The sequence below is a fragment of the Bidens hawaiensis genome, unplaced genomic scaffold, assembly GCF_021521415.1.
Source record: "Bidens hawaiensis isolate Kalapana, Puna unplaced genomic scaffold, B.hawaiensis_p1.1 tig00026616_1, whole genome shotgun sequence".
NCBI lineage: Eukaryota > Viridiplantae > Streptophyta > Magnoliopsida > Asterales > Asteraceae > Bidens > Bidens hawaiensis.
This window is the reverse complement of record NW_027494280.1, coordinates 218424-230227: the sequence shown is the minus strand read 5'-3', so window position 1 is coordinate 230227 and position 11804 is coordinate 218424. Positions and strand designations below refer to the sequence as shown.

The 11804-nt window shown below is 41.1% G+C and overlaps 1 protein-coding gene across 1 annotated transcript; it reads right to left on the bottom strand.

The window, feature by feature from the left end:
- Window positions 1-223: 223 nt before the first annotated feature.
- LOC143573715 (peroxidase 64-like) lies at window positions 224-3808 on the bottom strand. Its single transcript, XM_077058518.1, has 4 exons — window positions 3611-3808; window positions 3318-3506; window positions 1133-1295; window positions 224-738 (listed from the first exon to the last, which is right to left on the bottom strand). Exons 1-4 carry the CDS (start codon window positions 3803-3805, stop codon window positions 341-343), a joined length of 945 nt encoding a protein of 314 aa, XP_076914633.1. The 5' UTR covers window positions 3806-3808; the 3' UTR covers window positions 224-340.
- Window positions 3809-11804: the final 7996 nt, after the last annotated feature.

The following is an 11804-nucleotide window of genomic DNA, read 5'->3' as shown; positions in this document are numbered from 1 at the left end:
GCCCTTTATTATCACAACTTCATATCTTAATGTAACATTCATTACATACAACGCATACATATTCACACTCAAGGGGGAATGAAAAATCATGGTCACTTTCCCTTCACTTTCTTAAGGCCCCTAGATCTAAAAATAAAATTATATGCAAGTAACTTGGGTTTGGGGCTTGTTGGCGGTGGTGTTTGTGATCAATAATTTTACATGCATATATGATATAAGAATAAATGATCAAAAGCAAAATAACAGATTATTATTTTTAACGAAAATGGCCCCAATTTTATTATCCGCTTTGGTTCCCAAAAAACCTTGAGCATGTCTTGTTCATAGGTTGGCAAGTTGCTTAGTTTACAACCCTACAATCCTTCCTGATCTCCTGACCGCCCCCGGTGATGCTACTCATCTTGATCATAGACTTGACAAACGCTTTCGAAAATGCCTCTTTTGAGCTAGCAAACTTAGATACAAAACTTCTGGTTTTAGGGGAATCCAACAAAGCATTATCTGAGGAAAATAAAACTTTATGCTGCAACATTAATCTGTAATATGCATTATCAAAAGTAGAAGATGAAGGATCCATCGCGACTGCTGCTCTCTTTGTATTGTTTTTGGCATTGCAAACACGTCTTAAACTTGCAGCAAATGATGGGTGCAGTGATGGATCGATGTCAGTTTTCGAGTTGAAGTTGTAGATTCTGTTGTTGAAAGACGAGCAATGCGAGAACCCAAGAGTATGCCCACCTGACAAGGTGTAAAACGTGTTAAAAGCCATCAGAGTATACTTTTAATGAGTAGTAACTTTTTAATAGTTTGTTTCTAGCTATAATCAAATAAAAATGACCTTTACCACCTAGTTCACCCATATCCATCTTGCCACCTCTAGAGACAACTTCTAATAGAAGAATCGATGCATGTAGTTGGAGTTTGTTTATCTTTTGTATACTTTATGTTATATGTATTATTATACTGGATTTAAAAGAAAACGTTAATCTAGCCGGGGTCTCACCAGAAGTTGTCACTATATCTTTTGGGATAGACGTAAATTTTACTCTCATCTCACCCTCTCTTGACTCTACTTTTATAAGTGGAATAATACTGGGTACGTTTGTTTTTTTTATTGAAATTTTAAAACTACCTGAAAGTGCTGCTAGATCTTCCAAGGAGAGGCCTCTCTGTGAGAAACTTTGTTGAAGTTGAGAAATGTTGAAGGTAGGAGCTGGTAGTTGTATGGTTTCACTTGCCTTAGATATTCTTCCATCTTTTCTTCCTTTAGGCACATTCCAATGTGGTCCTCCGGACTGCATTGAATTTTTCTTAATGTGTACTTTGTGAACAAGATAGGTTTATCTAACACGGTAACACGCATACCACATACACAACTAGAGGTGTTCATAGTCTGGTTTAAACTGTTTTTAGTGATTAAACCAAAACCAAACTATAAAAGATTAAACCAAATCAAACAAATTAAATCGTTACTAGCTTTGGGCTATACTAAGCCAAAAATGATGATTAAAAAGGTGTAACAATTTGTAAGGGTGTAATTAAATGATGATTAGAATAAAAAAAAAGTGAAGGAATCTAAACATGTAACTTTAGCACTATGATGTTTATAACGTATTATTTAACTTGTTTTAATTTGAAATAAAAGACAGTTTTAAATAATAATGTTGGGGTGAAAGTCAAAGATGGGCTCTTCCCTAGTGGGATTGGTAGACCAGAGAGAGAGGTAAAGCTCCTTGGAGGGGCTGTTAGTCGAGATCCCTACTTTATTAAGGAGTTGGCGAGGCGGAGAGCATCTCGTGCGGTTGATCTTATGAAACTCTTACCTTGCCTTAGGGATCCCCAGAGCGAACTCCTCCTGCTTAGGTCTTGCATGGGGGTTGCTAAGTTGCTTTTTGGGTTACGAACATGCCACCCCCATATGATGGATGATGCGGTATCCTGTTTTGATAAGGGGCTACGAGAAGCCATCGAAGACATAGTTGTATGTGGAGGCCCGTTCTTTGGTGATCTTCAGTGGCGACTTGCATCTTTACCGATGCGCTTAGGGGGTTTAGGCCTTCTTTCGGCTCATGATGTTGGGGTTTACGCTTTTGTAGCGTCGAGGGCTCAGTCTTGGAAGCTACAGAATCACATCTTAAGGAATAGCGGAGTTGTCGACCTGGACCCAGACTACGTGCAGGCCCTGGAACGCCTAAATGGCGCTCTCCCAGACTTTGACATTGGCAGTTTCTCTAATATGGACACCGCCCCACCAAAGCCTCAAAAAACTTTGACGAATGCCCTTTTTGGAAAAATCGCTCAGAGCCTGGGAGAAGTTTTTGGATTGTCCCCTCGACAGAAGGCGGTTTTTGAATGCTTACAAGGTCCTCATGCCCAAGATTTTCTGACCGTTATCCCGATTGATGGCTTGGGCCAAAGCATGTCTGCGGTCGAGTATAGGGCCATTCTTAAGTACCGTTTGATGGTCCCAATGTACCCAGAAGACGAAACATGTCCGATCTGCCGTATGGCCTGCCTGGATAAATTCGGAGAGCATGCGGTTCATTGCAAGGAGATGCCTAGGTTCAAATACCGACATGATTGGGTGCGGGACGTTCTTTGGGACATCTTAAGGCGAGCTGGGATATCAACTAAAAAGGAAGCCCCCGTAAACTTCCTTACAGACCCCACGGAAGGGAGATCCACTCTACGACCGGCAGATTTGCTCGTCTTTGGTTGGGCCGGGGGAAAACACGCTTGTGTTGACCTCACAGGGGTATCTCCCTTAGCTGGTTTGAGGGATAATGGGTTTGTAGCTGGGCAAGCAATGAAAAGGGCTGAAACGAAGAAGGTGGAGAAACATGCTAAAGCCTGCGAAGAGAACCAACATGTTTTTGTCCCTCTGGCTTTTGATACATTTGGCTCCTTGGCACCGGAAGCTATCCGTTTTCTAACCAGGGTCCAACAGGTTGTGCATAGCAATGTGTCGACTCCAAAGGGGCAGGGTATGTCTTTAGCAGGTTAGGGTTTGCAATTCAGAAAGGGGTGGCGGCGCAACTTGTTGCCCGCCTACCTGCTATATTGATGTAATATCTATGTTTCTACATATTGGAACCCAATTTTTGACAAAAAAAAAAATAATAATAATAATAAAAAAAAAAAACTACACCAAAAGAGAAGTGTAAAGAATTAAACTAACGGCTAGCTAGGTCCATTTTATGCAGGACAGTCCATAAAAATCGACCATGAAACCAAACCTATGATAGACTCGACTGGTATAAAAATGACCGAGAACACCTCTAGATACAATATAACATCTGCATAATTTTCATGCTTACCAACACAACTGCATCTCTTGCAGCTAAAGCCAAGATATCTGCACAAGAGACCACACCAGGACACACAGATTCAACTGCTTTTTTAGCGTTATCAATGACAAAAAACGCGTGCAATGAAATATTAGGCGGCCCATCTTTTTCAGCTGTGTTATTACCCTTAGAATCTAACAAAACCGAACCATCACACCCCTTCCATTCATGATTTAAAATCAATACTGACCGAAATTAGTTGAACTTTTAACTAAGATATCAAATTATCAATAAATTTGTAAACTAAAAAGTCATGGTCATACCCGTATGAAACAGTCATGGAAATGCATCCGAAGGAGCCCGGCTGGAACGGTTTTGTCAAGCTTGGTCGCGTCGATTAATGCCTTTGTGATGAGTGATTCTGCAGCAGGGCATGTTTTTTGGTAGTAATTTGAGGTTAATGAAGTTCCGAAAGAGAAGAATGAGAAAATAAGCAGTGAGCCTAAAAATGCAGTCATGCTTTTCAATGCAATTGCATGGAATTCATGAATGGGCTATTGTACAACCCAACAAGCCAGTTGATTTTACAATCCATCGTACACTATTACACTTGCTTTATTCGGCAGCTTTTTTAAATAATTATAACAACACAACAATAATAATAAAAATAATAATACTGACAACAACAATACTAATTATAATAATAATAATAATATTTTGTAAGGCAAATTGACATTTTTTTTTTCAATTCAAACTGTCGCTTATTAGTTGATATAAGCTATTTCACAGTGACAATTTAACTAATGGCAAGCCTAACTATATACTTTCTTTGTCAAGATCAATTCAATTGGATAAGTAACTTTGTATGTCTATAGTTAACAGTTAGATTATTTTCATTTAATCGAAATATTATAGATTGTTTCGAAATGACATAAACAAAAGTCGGGGCAAACAATATCCATCTTCTTCTTTCAGCATTGAGCTCTCCTACTCTCAGGCCCCGAACAGCGAAGTGGTGTTTCCTCTCCATCCAACATGCCTCTCTCGACGTCTCCCACTCTTCACCAAGTTTTCCCCAAAATCCAACCGGGTGGTGTTTGCATGCGGTACTGCTGACAACCTCAGCATCACCATGCTTGGTCATTTTTCCATCGTATTTACTCTTAGAGGCAAACAAAGTTACTTTTTGCGTTAAATGAAACTAAATTTGTTAAAAGAAAAAAAAAAGTAAAAAGTTTAAAAAATAATTTTTGTATTATTATATCGGACTAATAGTAATAATAATTCATTTCTGTTAAATTTTTGTCTTTAAAAAGTAATAATTAATTAAGTTATCAAGCGGGTGGCATAACTTACAACCAAACTTAAGACCTATTTAATTGAGATCATATGGTAATTTTTCAGAGTCACGCCCCATTCTAAGACAGAAATGTTGGGGCGCGAACTTTGGCTCACAGCTCATAAGATACTATATCATACAATTGAAATGTGACAATATCTAATTAATTAATTTAAAATTCAAGTACATCAATTGAAAGAAATTACAAAACAAAATCAGATAATCTTGTATAGATTTTAATCTTAAAGGTCATCTCTATGTGTTCTTCACCTTGATAAACAAGCCAACTAAAAACCAGCAAATGCGTACAAATAGATATTTTGTAAACAACACATGTTGAGTGAGAAAATCAACAGTTTTGACACTTATATATATATATATATAAAGAGCAAAACTATTATTTGTTGGTATAAACGATCACATCATTGAGCAAATAATGAGTGTCGGTGAAACCATTATCTTGCGAATCGGGCTTTGGCCGCTACGACAGTCATATGATCATACTATAATGTGATTATGATGGACCTCTCCGAATGCGATAAAATAAACAAATAAACATGTTAACAAATAGTCATTCAATTGATACACACACAAAGATCACAGTTTGCTAATGAATATATGATAAAGTATGTAAGTAATTAACACGTATACATAAGTCCCCAAAACGTTTGAAAACAAGTAAAATATGGGAGTGATTGCTCACCTTAATATTCAGGCGAGCTAAACGATAAAATAAAGATATTAAAGATATTAAGCGAGCTGACTGATCCGACACGAACTGACCTAGAACTTTTAGTTAGTAAACTATAATTAAATTCAAGAACATAGCCGCTGGAATCAGATCAAACGAATGTACAAAACTCAAGTTATGAAATTTTAACGATAAATATAAACTATAAACTCAAACGGATGTACAATCAAATGGGTTCAATCCCAAACGAAATCGGTAACTGTAATAGTTTAAATATTATTGGTCTTACTATAAATTTGATTTATGGTGAAGCCCCTTCTTCACTTGAGACCTGATTAACCTTGAAGAGTTAATGCTGAGTAATAATAAGCTCTCAGGCTCATTCACGTTTACTCTTTCGAATTACTCTAGTTTAAACCAGTTACATCTTGATCAAAATGACATAACCATACACTTCGGAACTGCCACTCATGGCAAGCCCGATCAAAATGTCGGTTGCGCCACTGTTTCAAATTATTATAGTTTTAGCATGTGATATCTATGTATGTTAAGATATTAACTTTTTATAACCTATGATGTCTAGCTTTTACATATATATATATATATATATATATATATATATAAAAGAGAGAGAGAGATGTGGTGGTGGAGGGACTCAAACCAAATACCTCATACATCACATGGACTCAAACGAAATTATTTGAAGTTAGGGGTTGTTCTCCAAATTTACCAAATGGAGAGACTCAGTTTTGCCCGCTTTTAAAGTACATGGCACATGGGCGGATCCAAGGCATAACTACGGTGGGCTGGCGCCCACCATCCAGCTGCCGGAAAGTCGCATTTATAATTACGCTTCAGTATATTGTGACTCAACAATTAGTCTGTGCCCACCGTCCGACTATCAGTTTGTGCCCACAGTCGGTTAACATCATCGGAGGATTTACATGGACGTGTTGACCTTCGACGGTAAGGATGCTGTTGAATTACTTTGAAAGAGAGAGGAAGAGAGAAAGGTTAATTGGGGAAGATGAAAAGACTCACCACTATTGTTAACTTATTATTTATTAATTACAAAGGTCTTCACTTTCTACTTGTCTATATCTAAATTATTTAAAAGATCCACTATATTTTTATAATATTGTTTTTTTCTTTTCTAAAGTTTATTAATTTGAGAAATTCCATGTTACACTTATAAAACTTTTTCATTTTGTCTTAAAAAAGGAAAAAAGGAATCCCATATTATAGTACTTACCGTTTCTAAATCAAGATTGAGATTTTGTCATTTTATTTGTTTATTTATTTAATATATTAATAGCCTATGGGTATAAATTTTCTTTTCTTTTATGTTTTACGTTAAAATTTTATAACAATTATATTATTTGATTAGATATGTAATTTTAGTTTCTCAAAAAATATTATTATCATTATATACAAAAAGTCTTTTCGGAATGATAATTTGTGATCTTCTGATTATTATCAACTATTGTCAATAATTCGTGAAACATATACAAACAAAAAGTATATTGTGACACTTCGATTAAAAGCTTATGGTTCCGTCACTGAAGGTCACACTAATGACAGTGGTGCTTGGTGATGTATAATAGTTAAAGGGGAGTCCAAAACACAACTTAATATTTTAACTTTTAAAGGGTGGTGTGTAAAAAGATCACTTTACCCTCTCATATGCCTCGAAAGTTCATTCCACTTTGGGCCTCAAAACTGGTTGTACGGCCCGGTTCTCTTGACCTGGCCCATTTTTTACCCGGCTCAGTCTGTGCCCATTCTAGAAAAGATTCCTGGATCCGCCTGTGCATGAACATAACTGGGTCACTATGACTTTTCGGATTCACAATGTATGCCCGCACTATAATCACCAGAATGCAAATCATAATTCTCTACTTTCAAAACAAATATAGCACTGCTTTCATGACTTGTATAATTAGTGTGGAAGAGGGGCTAGCAAATCATTTGGAAGAGGGGCTAGCTTCTCATGATTGGTATTTGGTACTTTATGGCTTTATGCCTTTTCACCTCTATGCATGAACTTTCCCGCCTATTAAATGATTTTTAACTAACACTAAAAATAAAAGTAGGATTTTCACTCTTACTAAAAGAAAAACATCAATTTTCTCCGACTATCTTATATTTTCATATAAACACCGTAGAAACTTACTTTATTTTTCTTCTCTCACAAAAGTTACTTAACAATTTTTTCCCCATTAAAATCCCTATACATGATTTTGGAAATGTCAAGTGTATAGTTGGTCAAAACTCATGTATGAAAATAATATTTAAATCAAAATGAATAAAATCCACACTATATTATAAACAAATTGACAAAATGGTTTTGACCCGTAACCCATAGATAGCATGAATGAATGAGATGAGAGATTAGAAATTAGGATATATGTAGATTGGGGCATTAACATATTTCCCCTTACTAAATGTCTTAATTACATATTTCCCCAACTTAAAAAGAACAATTACATATTTCCCATCCCTTAAACATATATATTACATATTTCTCCAATTCATTAAAATTAATTTATTAGTGGACTATTATACCCTTAATTAAAAAATAAATAAAACAAAACCACCACCAGCTCAAAAATCTTGAAGTTGCACAGCAATCAAATCCATCTTCACTTTTCCTTTCAATTCTTACACATAACACCACCTACTCAAAATTAGAACTCCCTTTGTCGACCTTTGCGGCATCGGTATTAGAACTCCATCATGGTTTGGTTTCAAAATTTGAAGCTGCCTGAAGAAACACTAACCGGATCCCGGGCAGGTTACTGGTAACCTAGGGGTTGGAGAGCTGTTTCCCACGAGGGGTTAGACCCTTGGAAGATGGTTCTTCTGATAACCTGCAAAACAGACACCGTGAGCTCGTCACTGAGAAGGGGGGGGTTCCTCCTTGTGACCACCCTCCGGCGTGAGAATCAGACTAGATTGCTCTTTAAATATAAAAGTATATTAAGAGATTGCTAGAGCAGATATCAGGTATAATATGATGATAATGTAGTAAGATATGATAAGATGAGATGATCATACCATTTGTGGTATTTATAGCCGAAGGTAGGTTTCCAAGGGGTTTAGCCGGCCCAACACGCTACCAACTGTAACCTATGCACGTGCCCTGCCTGTGAGTGGTGGATAGGTAGCGGCTGACACAGAGCAGGCGTGTCGTGCACTCTTCCTTTTCTGCCAACTACAGGCTAGGCACGTGGTATGGCAGGAGTTGGTGGGTAGGCGGCGGCTATTGGTCACAGTGCTGTGGCGTGCTGTCTGCCATGCTGCTGTCAGTGAGCTGTCGCATCTCTGATCAGATCTTTTGCCCATACCTCGTCAGGTACAGTAAAAGATCCTTCAGTATACGGACTGGCTTATTTGGGCGGGAGTATTCCCCCTCCCGCCTCTGTGCGGGATTGCTCCCGGCTTGGCTCATTCCTTCAGGTGACACTGAACGATTGAGAGCTAAGTGCCTTGTGCGTGTAGCCATGCTGCGCGGGTGGCCTTCCCTAATGGCTTGTATCCGAGGCTGCGGGGACAGGCGGAGTCCACCATTGGGAGGCATTTCCTGCGGGACCAGCTTGCGTACTGCGCGTAAGGACGTCACGTCTCTGAGCATGGTTGGTCCTGCGGATCCAGTTGGTCTCTGCGCAGACGTCCCTGTTTAAGGTGAGTCTTGCGGGTCCAACTGGTCTCTGCTGGGATCTACCTCTTCAAGTCCCCCCAGTCCAATGTTCTTCTCATGAGTGTTTAATGAAGTGAGGTGAACTTTTGGACTTGAGCAAAGGGTTTTGAAAAGGGTTTTGTAAGGTTTTCCATGGGGATTCTTTCCGCGGAAGTCCTTGTCACTTGCAGAAATGCCCGAGTTTCCTGCTTGGTCTTTGGGTATGATGCGGGTAGGTCTGTAACCTCCTCGCAAGTCAGGAGCATTGAGTCCTAGTTGTATGTATTTTCCATGAGGTTTTGGTAGTTTTGAACATAGTGATCAATTATGTTAAGACCACCAATTCCATCCTGGAGCTTCAAACAACGTAGTTCTCGATGTTCCCGCTATGCGGGGATGCTATTTCCGTTTCCGCAAGCATTGCCCAGAAGATCCTTCTTGGTTTCAATTCCCAGCGGAGCGCTAGGTATGTGAAGGGTTTTGCCTTAACACTGTACCTGAGCTCGTCTTACGGTTACTTTACTCTCAAGGTATTCCTGGCGTCAATTCCCTGCGGGTGCTAGGTATGTGAAGGGTTTTGCCTTAACACTGTACCCGCATCCGTCTTACGGTTACTTGTTCACCAAGGTTCTTGGCTTCAATTCCTTGCAGGTGCTAGGTATGTGAAGGGTTTTGCCTTAACACTGTACCCGCAGCCGTCTTACGGTTACTTGCTTGCCAAGGGGTAAGGGGTATTTTCCCGCTTACTTTTTAATACTTTCGAATTTTGAATTTTGAAATTCGAAGAGTTGGTGAAAAGATAAACCTCTGAAACGTCGTGCGACGGTTTCTTCTGACTGTGTCAGGACGTGCAGGAAGTTATGGTGACGTGACAGAACATGGTCATTCCAGTCGCTTTTTCAGGCGCGTGGGAGCGATTTTTCGGGCGCGTGGCCGCGAAATTACTGGCACACGTCCTTTCAACAGCTGTTGCCAGCTTGCTTTTTGCCACGTGTCATAGTTTCATTGCACATTTGATTTCTCGCTCCTCCGCATTAAATTCACCGCATTAATTGCGATTACTATATAAAGGGGGAGAGGGTTATTTGCAATTCACACTTTCCACTTTCATCTCTTCTTCTCAAGTAATTTCCGGCGAATTTTTCTGTTCAGTAAAGCTTTACCCTGAAATCTCTTTTCATCTTTCTTTCACCATGTCTTCTCATGATGCTGATGACCAGAAGACTGCTGGCGAATGCCAGTGCTCTCTTCCTGTCGATCTGTACCAGTATATCGTCAGGAAGTTCATGCTCGAGTCTCTCGAGCCTGAGTTTCCTGAACCCCACCATACTGTGTACGATGCCCCTAGTGGCAAGATCGGGGTTTATGCTGCATTCTTTGTCTACGGGAACCTTAGGTTTCCGTTGACAAAGTTTGTGTACCGTGTCCTGGAGAGGCACGGTGTGCACCTGACAGAGGTGCACCCCATGGCCATTGCCAAGGTCCGGCACTTTGAGTGGGTGTGCCGGATACTGGGCCTTGAGCCCCTCGTTGATCGCCTGATGACCTTCTATACATGGAGGTGCATCCAAGGGTGGTACACTCTTACAACCCGTATCAAGGGTTTAAAGATTTGTACCACCGAGCGGAGTCTTCGCTCCTGGAGAAGAGAGTTCTTCTTCATATCCGCTCGCGCCATCCCCATTGCCATGAAGTTCAAGAATGGCCAGGCGCTTCCGAACCTTCCCGCCCTCAACTACGAGGAGGCGGAATGGTTCTCGAAGATTTCCCGGGTCCAGTCCCCGGTTTTCCGTTTTCCGGAGTCGGCGATGGTGATGCTGGGGATGAGCCGGGTGTGGAAGGCGGCGAATGCGGATAAGGTTCCGATCGTCCTTGAATATGGTTCGAACTCTGTCCCTTATGGTACGTCTTGTTTCATTTTGCTGACTTCGATTTTTACTAACTTTCTTGATTTCAGAGGGGAACGATCTTCAGTCGCTCCTGAACCCGCGGGAGGAAGATGGTCCTGCGCGGATGGGTACTCGTGCTCTGGACGAGAACGAGTTGCCCATCTTAGAGCAGACCGCGGGTCGGTTCGTGGAGGTTTACCCGCCAGGCCAAGAGATCCTGAGCCACCGACGGCCAGGTAAGCCTATCTTCTACCCTGAACCTCTCAATGCTGTGCCTGCTGCTGGAGTTCATGACATTTCTTCTTCTGAGGAATCCGCAGAAGGTCCTCCACTGGTGCGGAAGAAAAAGGCTGCCGTCGGGAAGGGCAAGGAGAAGGTGGCCTCTACGGCCGACCCGGTAGTCCTATCTGACTCGGAGTCAGATAATGCAGAGGTGGCGGGGAAGCCCGGTGGTGAGGAGACCACCGCTCCGGAGGCTGCAGGTGTTACCTCCGGGGAGGCAGCGACGACGACGGTTACCGGTGTCAAGAGGCCGGCTCCATCGGGTTCGCCCCCGCTCGTCCGTGCGTTCAAGCTCAAGAAACCCCGTGAGTACCCCCATAGTTCTTGTCTAAATTTGTTGTTTCAAATAAATTTTTCTAACACTTTTGCTTGTGCAGGTGTGGATGTTGACGCATTCCAGGGTGTAGTTGGAGCAAGTGTTCCCCCGCCAATGACGGTAGGCTTGGTCAGCCTTCCCGAGGCATCGACCCAGGCGTCTGCTTCCGCTGGTTCCAGCCTTCCTGAGGCTGTTCCAGCTGAGAAGGTGTCTCCGCCGGCCGTGAGTGCAATTTTTACAGCATCTTTCACGGAGCCGGCGGTTACTGTTGCTGAGAAGGTGGCGCCAAACATGGCTACCACAGCGGCTGCCACTATACCT

What these genes read in the sequence shown, in the direction of transcription:
- LOC143573715 (XM_077058518.1), bottom strand. Translation starts at nt 3,805, where the DNA reads ATGACTGCATTTTTAGGCTCACTGCTTATTTTCTCATTCTTCTCTTTC. An exon ending in TCCATGACTGTTTCATACGG is followed by an intron (nt 3,507 to 3,610) that starts GTATGACCATGA and finishes CATGAATGGAAG; the next exon opens with GGGTGTGATGGTTCGGTTTT. An exon ending in CAAGAGATGCAGTTGTGTTG is followed by an intron (nt 1,296 to 3,317) that starts GTAAGCATGAAA and finishes AATTCAATGCAG; the next exon opens with TCCGGAGGACCACATTGGAA.